Here is a 16,643-nt window from a genome sequence, read left to right as displayed (position 1 = left end):
GTTTTAAGTTTAGTTTCAAATTGGATTTTCCATTTGTCGGACAATGAGATGTCTTTATTTCAGAAGAGTACAAAGAATAATGATTCGACTGTGATTCGCTAGTCAATCGTTACTGTTAACGCCAATAGCGACTGGGGATTTACACGGCAAGTCCGAGGTCTACAGGAGACCCGCGCGCAATTTTTAAGGCAGATAGCAGTCTAACGGGTAACAGCGAGTCAAAATAAGACCGATGCACCTTACAGTTTGCAATTCGGAGGCCCATTCCTGCCATTTCAACAGCACCACTGCTTCTATCTCTGCACACTGATCACTCATGCCTCCATCCACACAACAGAGCAGCTTTGTTCATCCACAGGTGAGGGGGTGGGTGCTGGCTGAGCACCTCGAATCCCTCGCTATCCCATCCCCCTTGCAAACCTTACAGAGGTGTACAGGGTCGTCTTCAGGAAACACTTCCACGGAGGTGTGTTTGAGCTTTCTGGATCTAATGAGGCAGGTAGCGACATGCGGCGAGTCCCACCCATAGGGCAGTGAGCACTCAACTCGGCGCACCTACATTCCTGACGCCTGACTGCCTCGCACTCCGGATTATAACGGACAAACACAACAGAACCCGGCCGCGCTGAGACGTCGCCGTGGTAACCGCACGACAAAACAAAACCACGAACACGGCCGACCTCAGGAAACAATTCGGCAGCGTAAAATATCACCTTTGCCCGTTCAAAGGTTCACGTACTGTTGGCGGCGAATTAAAACGTACAACCACACGGACTCATTATGGCGATACGAGTGTTCACTTGTAATTGTAGCGTCTGCCTACTTTTTACATAGAATCGCCGTACCTAAAGTCAATGTTGAGATGGGGACAAAAAGTCTTGAGTTGCCTCTTCTACATTAAACACATAGCAATGAGATAAGACGTGATGCTAAAGAAGCGTATATGACTGTATCGGATTACATCGACAAAGGGGAAAATAAACAAAATATTCAGGGATTTGAGAGACAGACATCATTCGCTCTCAATGCCAGTGTTCTACTCGGCAGAAAAGAAAGGCTGCCCGATGGAAAAATGGGTAGTAAGTGTTAATCATTTTACTTCATAGATGCTGAGCTCATTAGTGCCCTGTTGCTAATCAAAACAGCAGCGCTGACCCATGCATGTAAACAGTCTCTTAGATGAACGGAAGGTGGCTGTCTGTGACTACATTTAGTGTGGAGAACAACAATTTCAACCACAACAGCTTTTTTAAACCTGATCTAACAAAGTTAGATGAAGAACTTGGAAAAAGCCACATTTTTTTTTAATTCATGATTATGTGACCCTGGTTGGCTAACTTGCGCCCAGACGTTAGCAAGACAATTGAGTGAAATTATTTTTAAGCAGGGGCAAATAAAAGTGGAGATGATCATTTTGTACAATGTTATACAAAAGGCAGGGTGTTATAAGTAAATCTGACATTTTCACTTTCAACTCCACCCCCCGAATAATTTGTCGCATAAAGGTTGATGAAGAGTTTATAATCTTGAAAATTTCCTACAAGGGGCAATGTAGGCAAAGTAAAGCTGTGACATTTTCACTCAAGTTCTTTTTTTTTTCCTTCATAATAAAGGTTAATGAAGTGCTTGTAATCACAATAACTTAGTACGGCTTCATACAAAAGGCAGTATATAATTACTGTGACATATTTTTCCGGAACTTGGAAAAAACTAAATGCTTGTATTGATAATTAGGAAACTGTAGTTAGACAAGACCAAAACGCTTAACAAAACGCTGTTAAGAGTTAACCTTGACACACCACGGCTTAAGTATTCTCCTGCTCTGCCCGAGCCATCTCAATTTAGCTGCATTAGCCTGCCAAAAGCATCCCTAATACAACCACCGACTCTTTTAATGCGCCTACGACTTTACGGAGCCTGTTCTACGTCCGGCACATAGAAGACCAACCTTTCTACAACAAGTCCATCGGTCAACCAATCCATGAGACGTAAGCCCATTCATTTTGCGTCACACTGATCCAACTTGAGAAACTGAACGTGAGGTGAAGTTGTAGCGAACGAACGGAAACGGCCCCAAAAATAGACATTCCTAAAGCGCTCCTCATGTTTTTGAATGCCACCCAAACCCCAAATTCCCCATGTGTTTTTCATTTGCCTGTCCTAAAAATTTTTTTGTAAAAGTGCACTTGAGACTTTCTTTACAGCAACTGGGGGAGGTGGTGGGCATTGGGAATTAAACACTGAGCAGAGAAATACAGTCTTGCCGGTCTTACCTTGACCTTTATGAGACTCTTTGTCTGCCAGTGTCTCTATGGTGACAGGCAGTGACTTATTACTCAGAGTCAGCACATGCTGGCCCGCGTCTTTCACTTCGCATTTGTCCGGCTGCTCTTTCCTCCTGAAGCGGTTGGCTATGAGCTGCCAAATGCTCAGCTCCTCCTGAGCTGGTTTGGACAATTTAGTCGGGCACAGGGGCACCTCCATCACCTTGACCTTGCCCCTGCTGCGGTACTGGATGTACTGCATGGCCCTGTCTTCGACTTGCTCGCCGGAATATGGAAGCGTTCTCCCCGTGAGGTACGAGAAAGGCTGAGGAGGAATCGGCTCGGCGGTTTTGGTCTGCGAGAGTTCCTTCGTAGCCCCATCGCACCCTGGAGTCACTTTGTCCCGGGGCCGAGACCTCCGGATGCGCATACTCAAGCTCCGCCTCAATGAGCTCAGCGTACTTTTCGGAGCATCGAATTTGACTGACTTAGAAGAAGATTTCGCACCTTTGTCACCATCGCTCTCTTTGTTCTTATCCGGAGAGCTTTTACCAAATAACCTCCAACGGAAAGCTCCTTTTAGGAAGTTTCCCCCATCGTGGCCCGTGTGGCTCTGTTGCCTGCTTACGTCGTCGTCAGAGGCCCTTTTCCTTAGCTCCAGTACGGTCATGCTAAGAGGTCTGGTCTTCACGCTTCTGTGGCGCACCGTGGGGATGACCTCTGCAGGAGCTGGGGCTCGTTGAACCAAAACCGGATTGAGACCATCCACAAGCCTCAGCTCAGCCTTCCTGCTCCTGTACAGCTGGCTGCCCTCCGCCACCGTTGTCCTTTTCAGGGAGTTTTGCTTGGGCTGCTCCACGAGGACCAGGCCTGGGCCCAAAAGCATGCACACGCTCCTCGGCCTCCGGAGTCGTTCCGGCTGAGGCTCGCTTTGCTGCTCTGCCGTTTCGCCATACATGCTCATAGTCCTCCTGCCGGGTGAGGCCTCATCCTGACGGGACCTGCGCAGCACAGCCCGAGGCAGCGTGTGCCCTGTGGCGGCGCCACGGCCGCCAAACGCCAAACCTCTAGCATGGACATTGACACGGTACTTGTGCGAGTCTTGGGCGTCTACGTCGGCAATGTCTGATGAGCTCTTGGAGGGATGTCTCATAAAGCCGTCACTCCTCATTCTTCCCTCCACCTCCACCTTGTCGTCCTCCTCCTCCTCGTTCTCCTCCACCACCACCTCTCGGCGCAGACTCCCAGTCCTCAGGGATGGCCACCTGTCGAGGATGGGACTGTTCTCCATGATCTTGCCTCCTGGCTGGCAACCGTCTACCAGGGTGCAGGGTGCCACCCAGCCCATTCCTAGCTCGACCACCGGGTCATCCCCCTGTGTTTCCTTCAGGGTTACAGAAATATGGTAGGTGGTTTTCCCTTGCTGCTGATTGCCAACTGAAGCATCCCCTGTCCCGCTGCTGAGGAATAGCATGGCACTGTACCAAAACTGATTCACACGCTACAGACAAAAGGATTCACATGCTGCCAAGGAGTTTTTAGCATTCCTCAATTTGAGGACCAAATTCCAGTTCCAGGCATAATCCTTCACCTTTGACATGAGAGCAAACTTCAAACAAGTCAGAGCAAAGCCTCGCTGCCACCTGCATACTCGCACAAGCACCCGGAAGCCCGCCGTGTCCTAAACAGACTTTGTTCTACTTGGTGAGAACACAAGGAGAAAAAAAAAAAACAAAGCCTCCACACTGTTTGCCAAAGTCATGACTGCAAAAGTCGCAAAAAACAACAACAACAAACAAACAAAAACAAAAACAAAAATCAACTCATCCTTCCTCTTGGGCAAGTTGCGAGCAGCTCTTGTTGCAAGCACTGCAGACAAGCGCCTTTAATCTCTGAGCTGAGGCAGTGTGTCTCTCTGAACTTTCAGGCAGAGCCATGCAACCCCGGGGAACGCATGGAAAACAAGGAGTGGAACCCGCAGGCCCCCGTGGCTGCTCTACTCCTGCTGCTGCTCCGGCAGCTCTTGGAGACATAAATAGACAAACATGAGACTGGGAGCTGATTACACTCACGCTGCAGTAATCAACAAAGGCTACAATCGGCATCAGCTATGAAAGGACGCCATGTTCTGCCCAGATATAAAAAACACAAAATGGGAGGGGAGATACTTTGGCATTTTTAATGAGGGATGAGGGGATATAGTCCCGGGAATGTTCTCATTCTTTCATATTTCTGCACTTGAGGTCAGAAAAAAAAACAACCTACAACTGCATAGACACATTGACAACACACACATGTAGTTGGTGCCACTACATAACCCACATACTGCGTGGGAAGCCTTGCAGCTATTTTGGGTGGGGAAATCAAGTGCTTGCTTCACAGAACTGCTCGTTCCCATATCAGGAAAAAAATGACAATATGGAGAAATGAATTCTGCAAAACAAGAAGTAGCACACTGCACTGGTTTATGAGCCATTAATCAACCCAAATTGGGTTTTGCACAAACGAGCCAACATTTGCACCAAGCCAGCATTCTGGCTACTACTTGGTTAGAGCAGGAGCACTGCCCCCTTGTGGCCAGAAAGAGAATATATGCTAGAGTCACTGGTTGCAACTTCATTGAAATTTGACGCTTTGCTCAAAATAATGCCAAAATGGCTGTAGTAAAAGAGCGAGAAATAATCACAATTTACATTGCGGCTACCTCTTCATTACTTGACCGTCGTCTTAGAAGGATGGTTATTTTAATGCAGCCGAAGAATTATATAAGCCCCCTATTCTGTTGGTAAAAGGCGAGATTTTCCACAGATGGGGGGTATGTGAAAGCGGCCAATTGAATAGTCGACATTCAAAAGTAGTATCTGAAGAGGAAACGGATACTCTGACGCTCACTTCTCCGGTGCTGTGCATTGAAATCAACTGTCCACAAATATTTTCTATACGTCACACCAGACACTGGCATTGACGTCATCTAATTATCTTTCAAGGCACAATGCAGCACAAAACAAGAGCTAACGAACTAGAGTATAATTTAGAGGAAACAGAGGGCTGGTGGAACTCAGGTTGACCTAAGAAAATTATTGCAGCATCTATGCATCCATTTTCTAAAGCACTTGTCCTCATATTTCCCAACGTGCACGCTTTTGGAATGTGGCAGGAATTGGTATTGATTTTGTTTTCTTCTTCTCATCTGCTGTCAAAGAGTGAGGCAGATGTGCTAACCGCAATACATGATATACAATATAAAGCTGTCCACAGTGACTGTCCGTATTGATGATTTGGGTTTTGCGTTGGAAGAGGTTTTGGGGAATCCCTCTAGTAATGAAATCTAAATTGCATCAGAGTAGCACAGCGACAGACCGATGATGTATTCATGCGAGCAAATCATGCTAAACTGTAGCCATCTCTGGAGTTATGCAAGATTAAGTGTCACAGTAGGAAATCCGGTTAGACTATGCGAGCATCAAAACGACATTCCACAACCAAAGTGTAGTTGTTGTTGTTGCTGTTGTTGTGGAAATGTGACAATTTGAATGGTGAGCTTGTGAGGAATGAAGCGCTCCAGTGGCGGATGTTCGGCTACAGTGAGCGCCTTTGTGTGCTAGCGTGTTATCAGCAGACTGAATGACGACAATTACAAACATTCCGAGTGGGGTTGAGGAAGTCGTCTTGGGTTTCGGTGCACATCGCGAGTTTGAATGAACGGAAATAGAGTGTAAGTCGGTTAATTTATACGAACGGAGTGATGGGTGATGTTGAACTGTTGCTTTTTTTTTTTTACCTGTGTCCAGGAAGTAGGGATTGGGAATGTTGTACGGCTGGTCATCAAGCAACGGGTCCTTTTCACTCCATTGGTGTCGATTTCGCCTTCGACTCCCAAAGCAGAGCATCATAATCTACATCTAATCGATTTAAAATCAACATAGCCATAAAAATGGGTCACTCATTGGCTTCTTCTCCTTCAGATTCGGCATGTTACTCCTTAGCTCCTGGTGACTACCACGTCGGATTCCCCTTCCAAGAAACGGGGAGACTTTTTTGTCCTTGGTGCTGCAGGTGTAGTCAGCAGGGTCCCACGTCATGGGAAAGGCTGATCGGATTAAAGCTAATCCACTCTTCTTCTTGTCTTTGTTTGGGTCCTGTCCAGAAAGGAAAGAGCTTGATGCTAGGTGCTAGCTAACTCGCCCCTCCAAAACAAAGAGCCGAGCAGGTAACAGAGATTCTCTTGTCGTCATCTTCTTCTGTCCCGCGGCCAAACATTTCTCCCCCTTGTAAGCAGGAGCAGCCTGATAGCGGCTGGGCGGGTTTTCACCAAAACTGGACGAGCGTGTTTTTTTTTGTTGTTGTTTGTTTTGTTTTTTTTACGCCTCCTGAATTGCCGTGCCGGGTATTACTACGTGCACTTTTGTGTATGTGATTGTGCATGCTAGCCATTTATCGGTTTTTATTTCACCAACATGGCCCTGACCTTTGCCTTTATTACTGAGGTGCCTTTCCAACACACCAGCACCTAAAGTTACATATTATCTACGTTATGGTTTTTTTTTTTTTTTCTTCTTCAAAAACTAATCCTTCATTTCTTGTGCGTACGCACGATCTGAGGATGTTGTAAATTTGTTCGCAGAGTACGAACAAAAACAAGTACGAACATATTGGTAAATCAAATGTTTTTGCTTTAAACGAGCACAGTAGGCAAATCAAGCCTCAATGCTCCTATCTTTTAATTTTAATTGTTAGACTGTATGTTGTTGTACTATATTCTTTTATGGAATTCATGCTTCCGAAGGTCATTTGACAACATTCTCTTCAACGACTATGGTGAAATGAATAAATTGTCATTCGTGCTTAACTGGCCAAGACAATTGCGAATTTGGGTGGTCTGAACTCCTGTTTCCAGAAGGCCAGTGTTAAATAGAGCAGATTAATATCGCCTGGAGTTGCGCTTCCCGTAGCCGACGTCACGCTGGGCTTCTTTCGACAGGAAACTAGTTGAGACTGGACGGACAGTTCTTCGGCTGGTTGCGGCCGAGCCGTGCGTTTCATTTTCCCTCTGTTCCTTCACAACCAACAATCAATTCCACACAAATCGATTGACTTCTGCTCTGCGGTCCATTACGCAGAGCCGCGCAATCGAATCCAATCCACGACGGAGTCGTACCAAATTGCAGACATGGCAGATAACACCGCGCCCCCGAGGATGCCAATAGACAGACGCCGTGTGCCACAACCGACGCTGTCTGGCAGATTGTTTTTGCAATGTGTCCAAGCCACGTAATCGGGAGCTTTAGGAGCCCCCTCTTCACTACGAGGACGTGAGTCGTGTGAGCCGTGCACATATGTCACCACGCACGGGCTCCCCGTGACACATGGCCGCGTACGCCCACCACATTCGGCAGAGGATGCCCATTTTCATTCTGTACAGTTTGCACCGTCACCATATTTCAGCATATCGTGGCCTGGGCTACGCAACTGCATTAGCAATAGTTTGGGAATATCTGTTGCAATAATTTTGACATTTTCCTAAAATTGGTTTTTATTCCTCTCAAAAATGGGGCAATGTTTTATTGTCAATAATAAAAAAAAAAAAACATAATGAAATTCATTCATTCGTCTTCCATTACGCTTATGCTCATAATTGGTTAATTAATTATACGAATTACAAATAGCACAATTTGAAAATAATCTAAAATGATGATTTCATTACTAAAAAAACATTTTGCAATGTATTTTACGTACAGTTTGGTGTACATTCTACAATGATCTGGGCCAACTGTCTGTTTTAGAAATAAAAAATAAAAAAGTTTGCTAAGCCCTGGTTTCAAGGGTGCCCTTGAACACGTTTAAAATACATTTTCAAAAACAAACCAAAAATAACAATATCTTGTCATTTTGAATCTACAGGCGTAACCGTTGATTCATTGACAACTAATCGTTATCAGCAACAACCATTTTTTAAATTAAATGTTTATATACCTTTTTTTTTTTAACTTTAAACGGTCCAAATCTTTGGAATTTCAGCCTCTCAGCAGTAAATATTCTCCGATTTCTGCAGTCCTTCATCAAAACAGATGAAGGACTTATCTTTGTGTAAAATATGACATTTCAAAACATCATCTTTTACTTTAGAAAACAATGATCAACATGTTTACCTATTTTCTGACATGTTAGGAGCAAACCAGCAACTGAATCTTAATTAGAAATAATAATGCCCTAAAAAGACTTTTTTTTTGTTTTTGTATCCGAATCATCAATTAATGGAAAAAATAATCAACAGATTAAATGATGATTAAAATCTTGTTAGTTGCAGCACTAATTGCGTCAATAAAAAAAAAAAAACTTCAGGTACCCACAAATAAATCCTGCACGATATACTGTAGGAGTGACAAATGTGACTCACAAGGTGCAATACTGGAACAACAAAATACATCTTCACTTCATTGCTATTGACGTCACGCTTGAAATATATCCTCGTGCGAACACCAGAGAGGAAATCAATGCGTCTGCAGACGCGGAAATGAGAGGAAAATGGTTCGGAGGGCCGTCGAGAGGACCGGCGTGCGACATCACCGCGGCCGTCACGAGCAGCCGTCGGCCTCCAATCACAGCCGACGACTCCCCAAGGCCTGGCTTGGATTGTTATGTGCAATCTAATGACTTCCAATATAAGAGCTAGAGTATATTTAAAAAAAATAAATCTCCCTTTCCAAACATAATGTCGGTTGGCACACTCCGTGTGGTTGTAATTTGCTGTGGTGTACATCTGCACTGCGTCATGTGGAGAGTTGTTCCTAATATTTTTAGGTTTTCATTCACCAATGTGACGCAGATGGTGCTGATCATGATTTGTCATTATGTTACCAATTTCCAAATGTTTTTGTCAGTAAAGACTTCACCTTAAAACCTTTCATGCTCAGTTAATGAGCACAATAGCTTTTTTTTTAATTTTTTTTTTAAGAAATACAAGATAAGAATAGTTATAACTTGGACCTAATTAGCCACCGTGTCCAGTGTATAGTGTTTCCCAACTTTTATTAAACCGAGGCACATATTTCACAAAATATTTCACCCAAAAAAAAAATCTCACGGCACATCACCAACCAAAAATGTTGCATAAAGTGGATACACAATTAACTGCCACCTAGTGGTGGAGCATGTAATTGTTCTGTCTCTCACTATGTATGTCACTGGCATAGATAGATGAACAAAGAGGCATTATTTGTAGTAAATAAATGATTTGGGGACCAATTAAGGGTAATTGGATAATTTCCCGCACATGCTAGATTATACTGCACTAATAATGTCTATCTGACAGTATCAAATCAAAAGCGACCATTTTTATCGAAGCAGAGTTATGAACGAAGCCTTTGTTTTGTGTCGCTATTGTGACTGGGGAGTGCATAATAACTCTGCAGAGTTGCACGTGTAATTTCCCGTGAGACAGCACATTAAAGCATGACAAGGTGACACGCTGGCAGGTGCAAACTCCTACACCAGATCAATATTGCGTCTTTCAAAAAACCAATTATGCTTGCTGTTGTGTAATCATACAATTTTCCAAACTCAAGTTATTGAAGATTTTTGTTTGAACCCAGAAAAAAAAATAAAAAGTCATTTACTTTCCAGCGTCAGCGTCGCTTGTATACCTGCTGAGTGATGGCGACACAAGTGAAGCGCTCGGGGGAGAAACGTAAATGAAGAACGTGTCAAAATATGCTTTAAATATTTATAGCGGTGAGATCATTTACGATGCCTAATTAGGAGTGTGGGCAGCTGTGTGGGACTTTTCACATTTTATTTGCTACTCTTCAAATCTCTGTGGCTTTATTCCCCCCCCCCCCCCCCGTTATCAGCACAGAAGAGTACCCGTGATGATAACCACAAAAATGGAATAATTACCACGACACAGGAAAATTGCGCAAATGTCTTTGTCCTGGTTCCTCAAGAAAGCGCAGTGAGAGTAAGCCCTAAGTGGCCACCACCTCCCACAATGCAACACAGCTTTTGCATTGCATTGTGGGATGTGGCAAGTTAACCAGCTCAACACCAGGTGGAGTCGTGTGTGTAGATTCGCAGGTCATGGTAATCCGCAAAGGTTACGTCAAGGAAACTGGACCGTTTTTGTTTGTTGAAGACGTCCATCCATCCATTTTCTGTCGCACTTCTCCTCACGCGGGTCGCGGGCGTGCTGGAGCCTATCCCAGCTGTCATCGGGCAGGAGGCGGGGTACACCCTGAACTGGTTGCCAGCCAATCGCAGGGCACATAGAAACAAACAACCATTCGCACTCACAGTCATGCCAGCGGGCAATTTAGAATCTCCAATTGAGGCATGTTTTTGGGATGTGGGAGGAAACCGGAGTGCCCGGAGAAAAGCCACGCAGGCACGGGGAGAACATGCAAACTCCACACAGGCGGGGCCGGGGATTGAACCCGGGTCCTCAGAACTGTGAGGCTGACGCTCTAACCAGTCGGCCACCGTGCCGCCCCTTGTTGAAGACGTTCCACCTTAAATCCAAAAGGGTTCTTCAGTTCTAAATTATAAACTGTGTCAAAAGGTATTTTTATTATTCCTATTTTAATTTCATTTTATTGAGTTTTTTATTTTTTTATTTTATTTGCACAAGAAGTATGTTTCATAAAGCATTACGTGTACAATTGGTGGTTTACGATGGCCATGGTATGACCATGGAAAAGAGCATTACTACTTCCATTGTTTCTTATGGCTAAAATTGTATCCGAACGGGATTTAAACCAAGAAAAAGGCTGTGTATAATTATTTTTCCCCCCTCATCTGTTTTGAGAATATGATGTAAATGAGCAAAATTGGAAAACTGTCTACACACACACACATCCGTAAAGGAAATACCAATTACATTTGCTTTTACACCCTACACCAGGCAATTAAGTATCAATTTTCCAGAAGATACCTATCGAGCGAGCCCTTTCCACCTCGCCCTTTGTCTGCATCAACGGCGAATTCACGTCTGCGAATGAATAAATCAGCAGACGGAAGAAGGCCTCAGACAGCCGCCAAAGTTTATGTTAATGATGCTCACACTAGTGCTGTTGGCGCGTGGGCGGGCGGCGGGGGGGAGAGCTTTTTAAAATTCAGCTGCAGCAGCGACGAGCATACGTCACCGTTGCTCCACTGCGGAGAAAATGATAGGTTCCAGGACATCTGTGGGAGGGGGGTTGCGGAGGACAATCTACAATCCAGGATTCTGTTTGTATAGCGCGTACCTGCGAGACAATGTATTAAAAGGAACGAGAGCGATAGACGGTGATGGCGAGGAACTTTCTACCAGCATGTCTGACAGACACATAGAAGGCAGAAGGCAACGATTAAATGCGGCAGCAGATTGCATATTTGCACCTGCAACCGGCCAAGCACGATGATTATGATTGGATGAGGCCAATATTCCCCGTGTGCATCCGAAAGGGAGGCCAGCGTACATTTCAATGAGTGGGAAAGCGCAGGGGAGTCACCGACAGAGAGGATGACAAAACGACCAAGTGAGAGTACGTAGGAGGAGGCTCCACTCTTTCTCCAGGCAGCTTTGTGTGTATCTAAAATGTGCGTGCGTGCGTGCGTGGGCTGGCGGCTCCGAGGACTCCTTCACATAAAGCTCGGTAGACACATACCGATGGTCGGGACTCATTTCGAGCATTTTTTCCCCCCCACTTCCGATCAAAGTCAGCGAAGGCCCGATTATCGAAAACGGATTCCCAAACTTTGTTGAGCCAAGACACATATTTCACATTTAAAAAAAAAAAAAAAAAAGAAAAAAAAGTCTCACAACAAACTGCCAAGCAATAAATTAATAAATAAATAAATACAACTTAAAAAGTCAGGTAAGATTTCAGGATGAACCTAAAATAGACTGTAACCTTTCCAGGTGAACTTATTTTGACCTTCTCGAAACTTTTCAATGCACGTCCGGCTGTACAGCATTTCGGTACTTTTTGCACAACACAAAACAGAGCCGAACGGCAAAACATGTAGTGTCTACGTGTCATAATCATGTTCAGAATTTGTTGTTCATTCCAAAGCTAAATTAGAGAATGTGACACAAAACATACATAGAGCCGACAATAGACTATTTAAGAGCCGAGAATCAACAAAGACGGCACACGTTCCTAAAATACGTAGTAAGACATGAATATAGCACAGCATTTGCATTTGCATTTGTAGTGGAGAAAACTCATCCAAAAATACAGGAGACGGTGGAATGCGTCACAATTCAACCGCGCCGGCGGCGATGTCATTTGCAAATGCAGAATGACTCAAAGATATAGAAATCAGATTATCGTAGCGATCCCCAAAGAATACTGAGGGCTTGGAAAAACTAGGAAATGCGAACATCGTTGAGTGACGTCGTCATACGTGCGCGCAGACAGCACTTGAACAGAAAGACGGTCAAAGTGACGTGAAGTGTCCTTTGCATTCTTATTTAGGACATTAGTCAACTCATTTGCAAAGTCCTGTTTTTTTTTGTATTATATAAAATCCTATTTATTTATCAAAACAATTTTGATAAACAAGTGCATTGAACCTTTTTAAGAAAAGTAGGGGGATGATCCAAACCTCTGCCCGTTCAAAACCAAGTTTTCACTTGTTCGATGAAAATGCTATGACTTACTTTTTCTCACTTTATTTCTGAAGTGACATTAAACAGACCTGTCACAAATAAGAATTACATCCAGTAGGGCTGCAATTAGTAATCGATTATTCTACTGACAATTCTATCGGAATAATCAAGTATAATGATAAAATTTGACTTTACACCGATTTTATCGGGCTGATCGGTAACGGCCGATATTTAGTATTTTATGCTGATCGGCTTTCATGTCCCAATTCGCCGATCCGACCAATGACGTCATTGATCGGCTTCGCAAAAGACATTTACTCCGCGTCGCCATCGTGCACAGTATATTTGAATCCAAAAGCTAGTTCATTGTTAGCCTTATCGCACGTCTTTTGACGTAGTATTGGAAATATCTGACGGCCAGTAAAAAAAACATGTCGGCGGTGTGGAACAGACAACACGTAATGCCCGGATCAGACTACAAGACAAATTTGCCCTTGTCAGACCACTGCAAAATCTTGTATTCAGATACCACCCGCATCCCGTTTTTTTACGATCATTGGGCTTTATCTTGGCAACTCAAATGCGACCCGATAAGAAGCGTTTCCAAACACAAGGTAGTTAGCTCATAAGCTAAAATGTAGCCTGGGTTTGTATTTCCCTGCAGCCTGAATGCCTTGTGGCTCTCACTCTCGGCACTGCGACCGACATCTGGTTTGGGGGAAGATTGATTCAGTTTCGTGTGTTTATATGTGGTGTGCTTTGTTGTTCATCTCTCATCATCTTTCACAGCAGAAAGCAGAATTCCCCCCCCCCCCCCCCCCCCCCCCCCCCCCCCCCCCCCCCCCCCCCCCCCTCATGTGGAGTCTCTCGTTTCAAAAAATCGTTTGAGAGGTTAAAAATCGGCACGTGTACTGTACCCCGCTTTATAGTTTCAACTCGCTTCTAGATTGCCACCTTGTGAAACTCGCCATCTACTGTAAAAGCTGCTCCGATGCGACAGCTTTGAAGCGCTATTGCTTTGTGTAATCTTTATGATAATGTTGGCGCGAGCAGCAAGAGCGCTGTTATTTTTGGCAGCGCCACACAGAGAACGAGAGAGGACGCAGCACCGAGGCCTACTTTGATTTCAAGCGAATCAGTTACACCTTTAATGTCCCGTAATAGCTAGTGTATAATAAAGGGGTGTGGAACCATACTGAATTGATCATTCATCATGGCGCAGCAAAAGAAAAATGCGTCCATTATTATACAGTACGGTAGATCGCGAATCTTTTTGAGTTTTCGTTATTGCGTTTGGGTGGCGCATGTCAGTCAAGTTTAATGATTCGCCAGTGAACACAAAACTATAAGCTCGAAGCCAGTTTCACTTGGCAACATTCAATTTGGTAGGCATGTCAATCATGAGTAAGTAGACACACACACACAAAGTCTGAAGAAGCCATGAGCCAAAAGAAGTCTGACGTTTTGGATTGAAACAGCCATTTTCAGGTGTCATCCTAAAAAAAACTAGTACTGCACAAACTACTGCTCAATTGCTACCAAATATGAACTACATATACTCAACGGATGGGCAACTCTTCATTGCAAAGATTTAGTGTTTTCGTCTATGCGTGTTGCAGAAACACGTCGGTGAAGTTTGGTGATTTCTCCATCAAACACAAAACTTTATTAACATAGTCATCACGTATCAGCATGAAATTTGATAGTCATGATGAGTACACCAAGTCATTTGTTTGAAGCAGCCTGCCTATTTACAGGAAACCTTTTTAAACAAACGTGATACAGCGATAGCGCGACACTCTATAATATTGATATTTTATCCCACAGAATCCAATGCGTACTACCGGCTTTCTAATAAGGCCACTTGTAAATTTTGTCTGCAATAGGTTGCGCACCATCTGGATGCACACTCCATTATTATTTGCCTCCGCCGTCCAGCTGTAAACAGCCGTGCAGAGGCGAAACAAATGCAGCCACCAAAAACGACTCCCACAGTCGTGCAGGCGGCCGGCTAACAGCTAGCGGCGACATACGGCTAATAAACAAATAAGCTGTATCTGCACTTGGACTGCCTACTCGTGTGCTGGAAAGTTGAACCTACTTATAAACTGTGCGTAATGTTATTTTTCTGTCAACTTGAATCTTTATCTTGCTTACCAATAAGTGTCATGATGAAGCAATCAGGCTACCCCCACCATAATCAATCTCCATTCTTCTGTCTCATGACAACATTAGAGCTTCAGTCATTGATTTGACATCACGTCCATTATGAGCCAATCAGATCAACAAATTAATGGTTGTAGAAAAAAATCGATCAATGCAAACTAGAACTAGCAGACGTTCCAACAGCTTCTTCCCTCTTGCAATCAACTTCTTAAAGAGCTAACCTACAATTCCATTGCAACACGCTGCCATTTTGTTTGTCTGAGTTTGTTGTCACATTTCTGTCAGGCCAATTCCTTGAGGTCTCGGCGCCATTTGCACAACGGTCATTGCACCGGACTATTGCGAGATTAGTCATTCGAACTGCTCTAAGTGCTAGAGGGCTCTGCATCTTTTTGCACAATTGTCAAAAAAAAAAACAAGAATAATAATAATGTGTACCGGCATTACCAGATAACTAGCAACCCTTTATTGCTCAGTGGCTGTTTTTGTCAATGTCTTTATGTCTCCAAAGTGTTCTCTGTCAATTGACTGTCTGTTGTCGTACTCGAGCGGCTCCAACGACCGGAGACAAATTCCTTGTGTGTGTTTTTTGGACATACTTGGCAAATAAAGATGATTCTGATTGGTATTCATTTGGCAACTCGATATTTGTGTGGGGTTTTTTTTGGTTTTTTTTCCTCTTTCCTTTTTACTCATGGTTTAGTCATTTAATTGTGTGGTCTATATAAAATATGGATTTAATAAATAAATGCTGGCCGAGACAGGTCAAAACAATTGCAAACGCCGCAACACGACAACGTCAGCAGAGAATGGAAATGCAAGCGTCATAAAAACAACGACATTAAGACAAAACAAATGCAAAGAGTTTAGTTACTTCGGAAGTGACTCCCTCCGACTGTATAATTCGTCCAAGTCATATTTGATTGATTGATTTGTGTGGTGTTTTTTTTTTTGACAGACGTAAAGCACCAGTATTTGAAATTGTGAAACAGATGCATAATACGCATGTCTCCATTAAGATTTGTTATTATTTTTTTTCCAAGTAAAAAAAATTGACTGACGCACCGAAGCCAGTGCGGTTTGTAAACAGTCCCCGTTTCTTCTCGGGTCCCAGAATAGTGTGGCATTATGGCACAAGCTTCCGTGTAATTTCCTTTTGTCTGTGTTCCTGTGTCGCGTGCTCACGCTGAGACAACAACCTGGCGGCTGAAAGCATTATTATGCATTTTTTTTTTGCCCCTCCCCGCAAAGAAGTCCGCAGAAAATACTGTCACTCTTTGCTGCACGCCGCCCCCTCGAACGCACCACATACTCGCCTCGTGTTGACAAAATAAAACATTCAATACCGCTCCCTGGACGGTAGCCGGGTTACGCAATCAGCGCATAACTGTGACGCGCCCTCAATTCAATAGGGGACCAAAAGTTGTTGTTTTTTTAAACTGGCACTTCTGTGACAGATGCGACTCTAAAATGTTCCTCCTGTGAAATAGCTTCGGTGGAGCTGTAGTTCTGCAGGTGACTGACATTTAGCTTCTCTTCACACTAAATGGCGCCGACTAAATTAAGAAAACGCAGTTTGGCATGCCAGAAAAATAGGAATTGGCAGCAGGCGGGTAAACGTGTTG

The 16,643-nt window shown here is 44.0% G+C and overlaps 1 protein-coding gene across 5 annotated transcripts in view; it reads right to left on the bottom strand.

Moving 5' to 3' along the window:
• The window catches only part of agap3 (ArfGAP with GTPase domain, ankyrin repeat and PH domain 3), a 137,525-nt gene that overhangs the window by 81,339 nt on the left and 39,543 nt on the right, over window positions 1-16,643 (bottom strand). Inside the window, exon 1 of one of the 5 annotated variants that reach the window (XM_061796556.1) lies at window positions 6,046-6,725. The exons of 1 other annotated variant lie outside the window; for it this stretch is intronic. In XM_061796556.1, coding sequence (XP_061652540.1) covers window positions 6,046-6,157 — 112 coding nt within the window. In that variant the 5' untranslated portion in view covers window positions 6,158-6,725. Of the gene's footprint in view, window positions 1-243; window positions 281-2,273; window positions 4,209-6,045; window positions 6,726-16,643 lie in introns of those variants that run through there. 3 more of the 5 variants (XM_061796554.1, XM_061796552.1, XM_061796557.1) reach the window with 3 other exon arrangements.

The sequence above is a fragment of the Phyllopteryx taeniolatus genome, chromosome 14 (assembly GCF_024500385.1).
Source record: "Phyllopteryx taeniolatus isolate TA_2022b chromosome 14, UOR_Ptae_1.2, whole genome shotgun sequence".
Lineage (NCBI taxonomy): Eukaryota > Metazoa > Chordata > Actinopteri > Syngnathiformes > Syngnathidae > Phyllopteryx > Phyllopteryx taeniolatus.
Note: the sequence above shows the minus strand (reverse complement) of the source record. Positions and strands in the feature narration are given on the sequence as shown.